This window comes from Poecilia reticulata, linkage group LG15 (assembly GCF_000633615.1).
Source record: "Poecilia reticulata strain Guanapo linkage group LG15, Guppy_female_1.0+MT, whole genome shotgun sequence".
NCBI classification, from domain to species: Eukaryota; Metazoa; Chordata; class Actinopteri; order Cyprinodontiformes; family Poeciliidae; genus Poecilia; species Poecilia reticulata.
In genome coordinates, this window is record NC_024345.1 from 3302463 (window position 1) to 3315194 (window position 12732).

The 12732-nt window shown below is 39.8% G+C and overlaps 1 protein-coding gene across 2 annotated transcripts in view; it reads left to right on the forward strand.

The window, feature by feature from the left end:
• LOC103476442 (monocarboxylate transporter 12-B) overlaps positions 1-4939 on the forward strand; it is a 10297-nt gene extending 5358 nt beyond the window's left edge. For both annotated transcript variants that reach the window (XM_008428804.2, XM_008428805.2), the window contains exons 5-9: positions 973-1068; positions 1266-1422; positions 2514-3251; positions 3320-3579; positions 4504-4939. In XM_008428804.2, coding sequence (XP_008427026.1) covers positions 973-1068; positions 1266-1422; positions 2514-3251; positions 3320-3579; positions 4504-4733 — 1481 coding nt within the window. In that variant the 3' untranslated portion in view covers positions 4734-4939. The remainder of the gene's footprint in view (positions 1-972; positions 1069-1265; positions 1423-2513; positions 3252-3319; positions 3580-4503) is intronic.
• The last annotated feature ends 7793 nt before the right edge of the window (positions 4940-12732 follow it).

The following is a 12732-nucleotide window of genomic DNA, read 5'->3' on the forward strand; positions in this document are numbered from 1 at the left end:
TCTGCGCTAATTCATCAGTCAGTTGGATCTGTCTGATCCAAACAGATCAACTGAACTCTGAGTGTTTTGCCCTGTGCGCGGTCCGGTTTGCGCTTCTACCAGGATTTTTTGTTGTTGTTTTGCGTGTTTTCGCTTCTCCGAAACAGACAGATGTTACGTCTGCAGCTCCTCCAGAACGCCGCTCTCCTGGGTAATGTGCACCGAGAAGGCTCCATTTGTTAAATCTTCTGGATGAGTTACTTCCAGTGGTTTTTAATTCTTCGCAGCTGCGTCCGCAGTGGTTGAGCMRSSGRMYKSSSMWKKTWMMGTCTAAYTAACTTCTGCGTCGTCATTTATTTCCTCAAGATAAATTACCGGCTCCTCAAATGGATTAACACAACGTTGCATTCTCTTTAGTTTTATCTAGTCTGTAATGGAGACTTGAATTTAACGCGCCATTTCAACCAAAGGTTTTGAATGCGCTTCCTAACCAGACGCTCCAAAGCGTTATTTAACAATATAAGGTGTTTAATCTATTTTTAACATTGTATTTTCATACATTTATGCTAGGGCTGCCCAAGTCTAGTTTTCCAGAGCTACCATCTGCAACTTTATATGCGTTATTTCTCCATCACACCTGGATCATTGACTCATTATAAGCCTCTACAGAACTGAGTTGCTGCTGATGAGGGAAGTCAACCTTTTGTCTGGGGTGTGTTTTAGCAGGGATGCATGTAAAAGTTGCAGTCTGGAGAACTGGACCTGGGCACTCCTGATTTGTACCGTCAATGTGGCCCGTTGAGGGAGGCCAATATGCTGAAGTGGCCCTCGGTGAAATTGAGTTTGACACCCCTGCTGTAAACTGTGCTCTTGTGAATGTACATCTTTACATTAACTCTGAGATTTCCCCTCCATAAGGCTCCATTAGTTCACTCATGCAAAATATAGTAGGTTTTAGGACATTTTTACAAACTCTTTTTTCATCCTCCACAGGTCTTGGCTATGCCCTGAGCTACACAACGGCTATTGCGATGGTTGGAAAGTACTTCAATGAGAGGAAAGCGCTAGCTTATGGAATTGCTCTATCTGGTACTGACCGCCTTCACCTCACTGACCAACTCTCCCTCTTTTAGTTGCTTTTATTTGTATTTTGTGTCTTTTCTCCACCGTTTTGTTTTTATTTTTTTTGGAGATCTCCTGAAATAATTCTTCCTTTTAATTTCTCTCCAGTCCACATTCAAATCAATCCTAATGACTTTCTGTCCATGTCTCTGTCTCGCGTTCAGGCAGCGGCATCGGCACCTTTCTCCTGGCCCCTGCAGTTCAGCTGCTTATCGAGCATTATTCATGGAGAGGAGCTCTGCTCGTCCTGGGAGGATTTGTTTCCAACCTATGCGTCTGTGGCGCTCTGATGAGGCCGCTGGAGCAGAACCCAGCTGAAAGGTCAGCCCTGCGCAACATCACTGCTGTTATTTACTCTGTCATTTGGTTATTCTTCACCGTACGGTTCGATTCGGCCAAACAAAAACAAAAAACAAGATACAACCAGACGGCAACAAACAACGGGGTCCACAGAGAAGTTTTTAGTGCTGCAGAACTTGTCCAGATCCCACACATGCTGGACACAAGACTGTTCAAGCAGCCCTCTGTTTACCAAAATAATGTTTTCTTTCTTTTTCTGTGCACAAAGATAAACTTGATCCTGATTATGAAAATACATTTAAAATACACTTGGAAGAAACCCAGTCAACATAATATCTACGCTGAAGGCAAAAAACTTCCTATTTGATGTTTTAGCTGCACCTGTTTTGGTCAACAGGTGGAGCTAGTTGCTCACTATTGCAGTTTGTAGTAAATTAATCAGGTTCAAAGAAGGATGTCACCCCTGGTTAGAGAGTGTCACAAGCCTTACAATGAATCAATCTTTTACTGTTTTAGAAAACTCTCCCAATGAAACATTAAGAGAAAGTCAACCTTTATTTGCTTGCAGTAATTCAGTGGCAAAACTAAAATCCAGGGTGAAGAATTTCTCGTTTTTACAGAAGCACCCCTGCCACAGCTGTATCCTCCCTTCTCTAGCTCATCTCACAAAATTCCCCTCATAATTCAGGTTGTAGGACTAAAGAAGACGCATAATTTTGTGTCTGGTGAATCTTTGGATATTTCCTTAATTTGGTGTTTTTCTCAAAGAGCCACTCACTGAAGTGCAGAAGTTGTCAGATTTTTATGTAAATTACCTGCAGACCTACAGCATCTGAAGTCCTCCGCTTGAGGACTTCAGATGCTGCTGCTTGAAGTTCTGCCCACAAAATGTTGTAGCCCTAAAATCAGCCTTATCAAAACTGTTTGTCCAGAAATACATATGAAGTCCTAGGAGCAGCTAGCCACAGGCGATGTGGTAAACAGGTGGAAGAAGATGCTTGGTCAGATGCGCTGTGGGTCCAAGTCCAGACTTTAATAAAATCAAGTAAATATTCCTGCAGGGTGTTGTATCCAATCATTTTATTTCTTGGTTTGTTTTGTTATATCTGAAGGATATGGGAGAACAACGTGACAAACGTGGAGAGAGCCTGCATGACTGCTGTGCTGCAAATTGAACTCACTGAACAAGTGACCCCTGACTGGAGCCGAGAGGACCCGAAGCAGCAACAAACCCCAGATGTGGAGGACAAACCAGGCCTCGTCATCGTCAATGAATCCTACAAGAACATCGGACTTGAGAAAGGCAAGCCTCAGCAAAGTTTCACACTGTTACCAAGCCCAAAGCCGACTGCTGCCAGCGTGATGGATAAGAAAATGGCACAGTGCCTCCTGTTAAGCAACGAGCTGGACACGATGCTGGAGGAGACGGGCTTATCAGGTCCAACGATTCCGGACAGCAGCAGGAAAGATGAAAAGACAAAGTCAAGCAACACCTGGATGAAAGCTAATGAAAAAAGAGACAACTCCATATCTAGTGAAGTGAAATCGACAGACGACTTCAACGGAGCAACTCCTACTGAACCGTTGGTATCCTCACAGCCGTTGTCCAGATCCCAGTCTTTCTTTTTTAAAGCAAAGGAAGAGTTTGGCTTCCTGTGGATCCCCAGATTCTTGGTCCTGTCTGTGTCCTTTGTGTTTCTGGCGTTTGGCTGCAGCGTTCCAGTGGTTTACCTCGTCCCTTATGCTCTGAGTGTCGGGGTGGAGCACCAGCACGCCGCCTTCCTCATGTCAATATTTGGTGTCAGTGGAATTGTGGGCAACATCACATTTGGATGGATCACAGACAGGACGTGAGTGACAAATGGAGGCTTTAATCGTTAAATCAAAGCTCTGTCGTAACCGTCTTCCTCCCCTCCAGGTGTCTGAAGAGGCATCGCCTGCTCAGCTACATAGTGGCCATAAGCATGGAGGGTCTTTGTTGCGTGTTCCTGCCCTTGCTCCGTTCCTTCCCACTCCTGGTACCGTTTTCCGTTTTCTACGGATACTTTGACGGGGCGTATGTGGCGCTGATACCAGTCGTGACTTCTGACACTGTGGGCTCCACCCATCTTGCCTCGGCCTTGGGTGTGGTGTACTTCCTGCATGCCATCCCGTATCTGGTCAGCCCACCTATAGGAGGTAAGAGTTACTCCATAATTGTTGTATCGCATATGTTTTTTTAATTCTGAATTTCTTAAAGGGTTAGGGTTTTATGTAAAGTTGACATTTTAGAGCGTTACTCCGTCTATTCCCTCATTGAAAACATACCTGAAGTGTTGCTTTGACTCCTTCATGCATGCAACCATTCAGCTGTGCAAAACACCTGGGTGGTCCTAGCACCGCCTCCGAGACGAAGCTCCTCCTCTGAACTGCAGTTTCCAAACTTCTGAGCTTCTGCCTCACAGAGCGAACATCCCTCCCCCCCATTTAGTTCCTTCAGACTAGCCAGCAGCAATTAGCAAACACCTGATGGAACTGCACGTCTGCCGAGTTCATTATGTGAGCTAGGTCTCAGTTCAATGCTGGTGAAAACTTTGTTAAAAGGGTTCAAGAAGAGCTTGGTTGTGAGGACTTCCTGAAGGTGGAGTTTTAAGAAGAGCAGGAGTTTCTTAAAGAGACGAAGAACCAATTTCAAGGTGTTAAAATATGAAGCCAAATTTCTTTTAAGTCATATTTAATATATATATGAACATATATAAAAATACATGGCATTTTTTATAACAACTTGAAGGTAACAGAGTTAATTGGTTGCAGTACAAAATGGCACTATGTGCCTGAAAAATACATAATACTGCCCCTGTAAATAAGTAAGTTTGCTTGGTATATCTCTTTTTCGTAAAAGTGAATGAATTTCTAAACCCCCAGAGCCTAATCATTGTAGATGTATCTCTTTGTATAATATTAGAAACATAATTTTTTTACATATATATTTGCAGATTAAACAAGTTTGCATTCGTGTCTGTTGACACATCAGCTAATCTTAGTTTTGTTCATTTCCCCTTGGTGAGTGTTAGTAAGAATATGTCAATCATTATGTGGCTCTTTTTCTTCCTTCTTCCCCAGGTTGGTTTGTAGATCAGACTGGGAACTACGCATTAACCTTCTTCATCAGCGGTGCTTCCTTCTTCCTCAGCTCTCTGGTCCTTGTGGCTGCGTCTTTAGCTACGCGTTTGATGGCGCTGTGCAAAAGAACTCTAGGTCAAGGAAAACACTCAAGGGAAACAAATCGGTCGAAGATTGTGCCTGTTTTCTCGCAAAACGAAATGCACACGGTGCCTTTGCGGAAGCATTAACACCCCTTGAGCTTTTTCCCCATTTTGTCACATTACGACCACAACTGTTACGTTGTTGAGATTTTATGAGTTAAACCAAACACTGCCGAGACGCGGAAGGAGATGGAATCATGGTTTTTAATGGTTTTCTATAAAATTTGGAATCTGTGACATGTAGTTGTATTAGTTACTCTGACCCTTCTAATAAAAACCTCGTTTCAACCAACTCTCTACGGAAATGATGTGTGTTTGTCAGTGCAGTTAAGTCGTTTCTTCACGAGTTTGATCGGGAACATTTAAGAACAAACATCATCATGAAGACTAAAGAACACAGCAGACAAGTCAGGGAAGAAAGTTTTGAAGTTTAACGCAATTATCTCACAGAGCACGGTTCTGCTGCCCATCATATGAAAATGGAAACTCAGTAGCAGAACTCCAAATCTACCACAAAAATGTATAAACATGTGTAAACTGTACCGGAGTAAACTAGCGCCATTTGCATCACTCTGGAAACATCACTGATTTAGGATCTTTTCTTGATCTTACCTTTTAGATCATTTTAAAGAATTTAGTTATTTGTCCTCTTCTCAAAAGTTTGTCCCAATATCTGCCAATAAATAAATAAAAAATACCCACAATAACCAATTATTTCTTCTTTTAGTCTTTGAAATATAAAGTTTATTCAGCATCCCGTTATGTTGCATGACCATTCTGTGGCTCAACACAGACAGAAAGCAAAAATCACACCTTCTCCGAAGAGGAAAGTTTATTTTAAAACTTGTTTTAAGATAAAAAAAAAAAAAAGTATGCTTAAAGGAAACTTTAAAATTTAGTCACTTTAAAAAGAATACTACAATAAAATGCAAGAGCCTAGAAAAACCGCACTAGAAAAACATTTTATTTCATTAGTTCAGTGATTTAAAAGTTTTCTAAAACTTCATTATTAAACCCAGATGTAGTTCGCCCAATCTGTAATCCATACTGAAAAGATCTGTGTGTTCCAGCAGTCCCATTTAGTGGCATAACCTGGAGAGCGCAACTAATTAAATCTCTGATTTCAGTTTTTTGAGTGCATAGAGAAAGCATACTATACTCAGAAAAGCGGCAACGCTAAACTGACTAGCACTTTTTTTTTTTACCTCCACATATAACGATGAGTCATACATAAAATGCCCATTTTACTATTTTCAGTATGTGACACATCCTCTCTCGTTTGGGTTAAGTTTTTAAAAAAGCAACATGTTTTCTTCTCAGCTTTTTTTCTTTGGAGTGACACTGGAAACTGAAACTTTGACTCACAATAGTTGGTATACCGCTTTAGCATCTTTAAACAATTTTTTACACCTACTGCACTCTTTTGCCTTAACAAGTCATGAAAGACTTTGACTGAATAAAAGACATGCTTTTTGGTTATATCAGATTGCGGGTCATTTAATCATCACCGAATTAAAGAGATCTCAAATAAAAGCATCTTAAATTAGCTTCCACTGTATGATGGTTTTAATCTTGAGGTCTATTCATACACATGCATGTTTGTGAATTACTGGCAGTAGCAGCCGTCTACTGTGATTTTGTGCAGTTGGAGAAGCTGAGACAGTTGGATAAGCTCATCAGGAAAGCTAGCTCTGTCAAAGCACTTCCTTTCCCAAAGGGACCAAACAAAGTAGAACAACCACAAGGTGGTTGGAAAAGGGAGAACTGTAGGAAAAGCTAGAAATACTGAATAAACCATAACCCTAAACATAGCATTCTGATGCTAAAAATTAACATCAATGTTAAGCTTAGCTAACATGTAAGAAATAGCATGTGGAGTATCAATGTTATATTGAATCCATTCAGTATGCAAACATAAGTGTGTAAGTTAAAATGATCCAAAATGCTAATGTTATCCTAAGGGTTGTCAGTGGCATGTGGGGTATGAATGGCGTGTATATAAGTATTTAGTAAACTAAACATAGCTAATAAATTAAAGAAATAGTTAAAATGCTAAAGCCTAATGCTGGTGAGAGGCATTGCACTGCTAATGTCAGTGCTAATGTTAGCACTAACAATATGCTAGCCTCTCTAGTGGGAAGCTAGCATGTCGACCTACTAGCATGTTGATGCCGCCATGAGAATGTCACTATTCTGCACCCTGATACGTGCAAGCGAGAAGCAAAACAACAATCACGGCAGACAATAATGAGGATTAACTTTTAATATGGACAATCGGACAACAACTTCAAAATTGTAAGCTATGCTCCACCGTTAGCATCCATGTTTACGTCAGCAAACACTGAGCACTACTTCTTCTCCATGGCTGTTGGCAAAACACTGAGCACTCTGTCTGTCTAGGTGACATTATTGCGCCCTCTACTGCACACTTTTGCCGTTCACACTATAGAACACATACAAGTCACATATTTTTAAGTGTGAACGACCAAGGCAAAAAAAATCTGATTTGATAAAAAATCGGAATTGGATCACTTTAGGCTGCAGTCTGAATGCAGCCTAATAGATGCCTTCCATGCATTGCATAGGCATAGAAGAGCAAAGCAATGCTCTCCTATGCATTGCATAGGCAGGCCCCAAATATTGTCAGTCTTGGATGATGCAGATGTAGAGTGTTAATGTAGCAGCTAAGGCTGAGTGTATCGATCTAAATATTGATCAATACCAAGGTGAGTATTGTTTTGTATTGCAGTTAATAAAAACAACACTTTTAGTTGTCTAAAATCTTTGTCCTGTATTTTATCAAAACCATAATCAACTAACTGAAGTCAAATCACTAAATTATTCAATGATAGGGATGTTTTTTTTTTTTTAAGTAATGGCATCACTATTGGCATCGGCGATACGAGCTTTAATACCAAAATTTGAAATATTGCACACCCATATTACATATTAGTGGCACCCGTAGTGTTGTAAATGCACAAAGTGGTGTCATCATAATTTCTGTGGAGTGTTTCTCACATCACAAAAGGCGATTTATTTAAAAGTAGTATTGCAAACACTTTTTAGGTGCAGCCGTATGCTTTTCATTTCCCTTTCTTTCCCTTCCTATTCTATTATTTTGGTGTACTTGGACCATAAGGAGTCATTCATTCGATTCAGGTGCATCGGAGCAGGGATGCATCTATTCTATCCACATCCTGCAAGAACAAGGAAAAGTGTTCTTCCTCAGGACAATTGACCTTATTCTGTTGTAGCAGCCCTGGTTTGGGACTTCTCGCAGCTTGTTCTTGACACGTCGTCCGGGCAGGACAGCGTTGCAGTGGGATGGACCTCTGAGGATTTCCCAAGAGTTCTGGATTTGAGTTCTTGTGAAGTGTGACACGACCTGGCCAGAAACAACATTCTGCTCTTGTTGTTGCTTCCCACAATAGAAGAACAAAACTTTCTTTTCAAGCAGAGAATGTGTTGGTCTTTGAGGTCACAGAACAGTTTGCCAGGGTTTGTGTTCGTCTTAAAATAATAGCCTTCTTACAAACTCACCGTCAAAGTACTGACACCTACGCTTTTTGTACTTCGGAAAAAAGCGCATCTTTGTTGTCGGTTAAAAAAACATCTTTATGTAAGAAAGGCGAATGGCGTGATCTACAAATCGGAAGTTACGACTGGTTTGATTGTCGCCGATGCAGTCAGAAAAGCCCTGAAGTTTTTGAACTTGGCAAATACACACACACGCACACACACAGTTTTTCTTTTTTCTTTTTTATACGGTGGTTGCAATGTATGCTGCCATATATGGAGTGAGGACTCCATGTTCTCTTCTTTTGTGTTGCCTGTAAGCTGAAAGTTTGTGGGTGTATGTCTTCGGAGAGTACCCACCACCACCACACAGGGAGCCCTGTGTTGCTGCGCTGCTGCGCTGCTTGTGTGTTTCCTCCACATCCTCAGTGATGTGTGTAGGGTGTGCGTGTGCATATTGTGTGACTGTACATATTTCTCAAATTATCCATCATAAATGGCTATAAGTGATATGGTCACTTATAGTCATAAATAAGTGACTATACCACTTATATAGTGATATAAGTGATATCATTATATAAGTGATATAGTCACTTATAATAAGTGACTAATGGAGTCAAGTCAACATTAGTCAAGTTAAGTTGACTCCATTAGTCAAGTTGACTTGACTAATGGAGTCAACTTCCATTAGTTGGAAGTCAACTAATGGAAGTTGACTCCATTTGCCATTGTGATCTTGTCTATAAGGTCATTTCTCTGAACAATAGTGTGGTATAAATGTGGTTTCCATGTTTCAAGTTTAAATTAAAACAAGAGATTGGGTCATTATTAGCTAGGAGTTAAAATATCTCGTTCTTACAGCCATCAAAGTCTGCGCAGATAGTATATCGTAGATCACGAATTTTCTCGCTGCCCTTGTGTTTACATGAATGCATGCTATGAAATGCTCTGAGAAAGGCTTTTGTAGCATCGAGTGGGGAGAAGGCAAGACGCTCTACAAAGCTCTTTGTGGTCTGTTTGTGGATGCTTTCGGTGTTGTTTTCTGTAATTGTGAGAAATCTGATAAGGTCGTTTCCAGCTAACAGTCTGCCGGTTAAAAATCTGAAAGTAATTGCACCAGTTTTGTCAGGGGGCCAATTTTAAAAGCAACGAAATGTGCATGTAGCCAAACGTTTCGCTTGAGTTCATTTTTTTTTAAGTAGAATTTTAGGCTGAAATGTGTCAGAAGGGATTATGCTGCTGGTTATTTTATACGCGCAAAAAACGTCCATGAGGTTTTGTGTATAAATTGCCTCAATACTTGATGTAGCCTTCTGAGGAAACACTACGTTGCCTCTGTGTGTATGCGTGCGCGTGTGTGTGTGTTTGTATGCGTGTGTGTACCTTTCAAAGAGAAGTTTCCACTGTGTAGGTGGATGCGTGGGAGGCAGATAGAGGAGGGGTTTCCTCTGAACCTGGCATCCCCAAACACAGAAAAGTAAAGGACTTCCCCATGTAACTACACCCACACACACCACACACACCCCCACACACACGAAGATTTAATGCTGATTAGCTGTAATTAATTACCTTCTATAAGATTTATTCTTAATCCTAGAAGTTAATGTTAAATTAGATTCTGTTGTGGTTATCTCACACTCATTCCAGTGGTCTTCTCTGTCTGTGTTGACTTTCTTTTGCTTGGTTAACATTTTTAAAACTAGTCAGAGCCAATATGAATTTGAGTAGGAATATTCATATTTATTTAGAGAATTTAAAGTACTGTGACGAATCATTGGCGTTTCTTTGCTTTTTCTTCACTTATTTCAGGACATACTTAAATATGCTATATTTTTGTGTTTGTTAACCACAGGAAAACCAATTTTAGTGCTTGTTGCATTTCTCAATTTTTTTCCATTCTGTCCCATAAAATCTAAATAATTTCTTTCTTGTCCTTTAAATCCACCATTTAGATGTAATTTAACCACAAACACTGCTGAATGTCACGACGGCAATGCTGATGTCAGCCGGGAAAGGATGCCTCTCTCTCGCTTTTTTTCTCTCTCTCTCTCACACACACACACACACGCACGTGCGCACACACACACATACAAATGACACCTGCGTTGTTGGTTTCCACAAGATTGACTCTCTGATAAACTTTTGTCAAGCTGCAGCCAGGTGCATGGTGTCGCCGTACGTATGTGAGTATGAGTGTGTGTGTTTCACCACATGACTTAGACACACACTCTGTGGGCAGAGAGACATTGCTTAAGACACAAGATGCTCCAGAGGAAGCACAGGTGAAAAGCAGACACTTCCACATCCACCCATTGTTCAGGTTTAGGTTGCCTCCTGTTGTACTTAGGTTTAAACTTATTCATCTGCGATCGATCGTAACTGTAAACCACACTGCAGTTGTTTTGTTTTAGTGTTTAATTATTTATTTTTAAGAAACTTTGAAGGTTTTATTAGCAAATTATTTAAAAAAAAGGAATATGATGATGCTTCCAATACCATTCCAGAACCCATTTATGTTATTCCCATGTTACATCATTCTGTCTTTGTAAGTTAAATCATATTTCTAGGTGTAACAGTTTGCACAAATAACATAAATTTAATTATTGTTTCATATAATGATTTTGATAATTACAATTTGATCTTTATAAACAAAGGTTGCCTGTTCTTTCCATGTGTAGCAGAACATTAGCTGTAGTCGCAATTTCCAGTAAGCTTCATAGCGTCAAACTGGCGCTTTGCATAGTCAAAAAGCATTGAACAAGGGAATGTTTTATTGCAGGCTAGCAAAGAGTTGAGGTCACATAGCCTTTATATTTTACGTAGAAAGTTTAAGCGTCCCATCTAGATTGCTGCTACCAGCATTATTGCTAATTCAAGGAATAGCTAATTGGAAAGTTAAAAGCTAGCAAGCTGAAAGGGAACATTAGCATAAACTGAATGGAGAATATGAATAAATGCCACTTTGTTTTCAGTTTTTTTTTTGCCTCTGACAACAAACCAGTTTCAGGGTCGTGTAATGCATGGCTGTTTGTCTTGTTAGTATCTGTGTTGGCCTGTTACAGACCGTTAGCATGTCCATGGTGTACCGTGCCTCAAGGTAAATTACTACTCGGATGGATGGATGTTTATAATGATTAGTCTTAATATTATCATTATTACTATTTTTATAATTAATGTTAGCATAGTCTCAGGTATTAAATGTAAACATAATTGCCATTTTTCTTCCTCCCACCATCACAAGGGTAAAAATATAAACTCCACTGGGACTTTACCTGGAGGAGCTGTGTGCTTTGTTCAGGTGAGACAAAAAAAAAAGCCTTTTTTGCAAACAAAAGGTTGAGTTGGAATAAAAAGAGACAAACATGGGGAAAAGCATGTCATGCAAAAAGTTTAAGTACAGTGAGGTACTGTGAGGGCTTTTCTCTTCCAAAGAACCCTGGTATCACATCAAGAAAAGTTTGTCTCTCAAAACAAAACGGTCCTTTCATGACCATTTCAGTCCCCAGATCTAAGTTCTATAGGTAACCTGCAGGATGAACAGAAGACTCTTTGTTTAAAGGTTGTACTTTTCTAAAATGTTCTGAGTGTGTTTATACTACTTCATTTAAACGCATGTGCACAAATCTAACAGAACTGCCAAGAACTGTGTCCAGCTCCCATAATTATTAAGATGGTTTCACACAAAAGTAAAAAAAAAACAAAACAAAACCATATGCTCCTATCCTATGTGCATCAAAACCTTTAAGTTTCCTTTTCTGATTTTCAATGTTTGTGTCATAAATTGTGTTGTAAATTATTTCCATGTTTGAACACTTAAACTCGAGTAAAAATGTGGTTCCTATGAGGTGTTGCTCTTCTCCAGACACAGGTCTGTACAAAACATCGATGTTGTTTCCCGTTTTTAAAATGTCCTGTAGAAAACAACAAGACCTTGAATATTTCAAACCAGCGTCAAATGACACTGAAGACAGAGTGGTGAATAACTGCTGAATGCCTCGTCCATGCATTTAATTTCCTTAGAGAGGCGCTGTTGGCTCAGTTCAGCTGATCTGTGCTCTCTTGAGGCTCTCTGGTCCACAGTCATTAATATGTGTTGTCACATTTTATAATTTCTGAGAATCCATTTATAATACATCACATATCCACTCACTAACCTCACAAGACTTTAAATAGGCCATTACAAATGCTATTGAACTTCTGCTCTCAGCTGAATCCGCACTAACATGATACGCTGATAGCAGATTGATTTATATTTTTCTCCATGCAAATGTTCCACTGGAGATATTTTTGGTTTTGTTTTTTAGACCAGGGAGACTCACGCACGTTAAAATGGATCGTCTCTGCTGTGGGAATTCCCAGGGTTTGACCTTACCAACACTCACTGTAATTTGTGAATCAGTTGGCATATTTTATAGTTCACTATGACATTGTTAGTTGCTAACGCACTTAGATAGAACTAACTGATAACTTAGACTGGAAAATCTGGAGCATGCTCTCAAGAGATTATCCTGAGATCAACTTTATGTGTGGTGACAAAGACTTACAAAAGTGTTTTTTTAAATTTATTTAT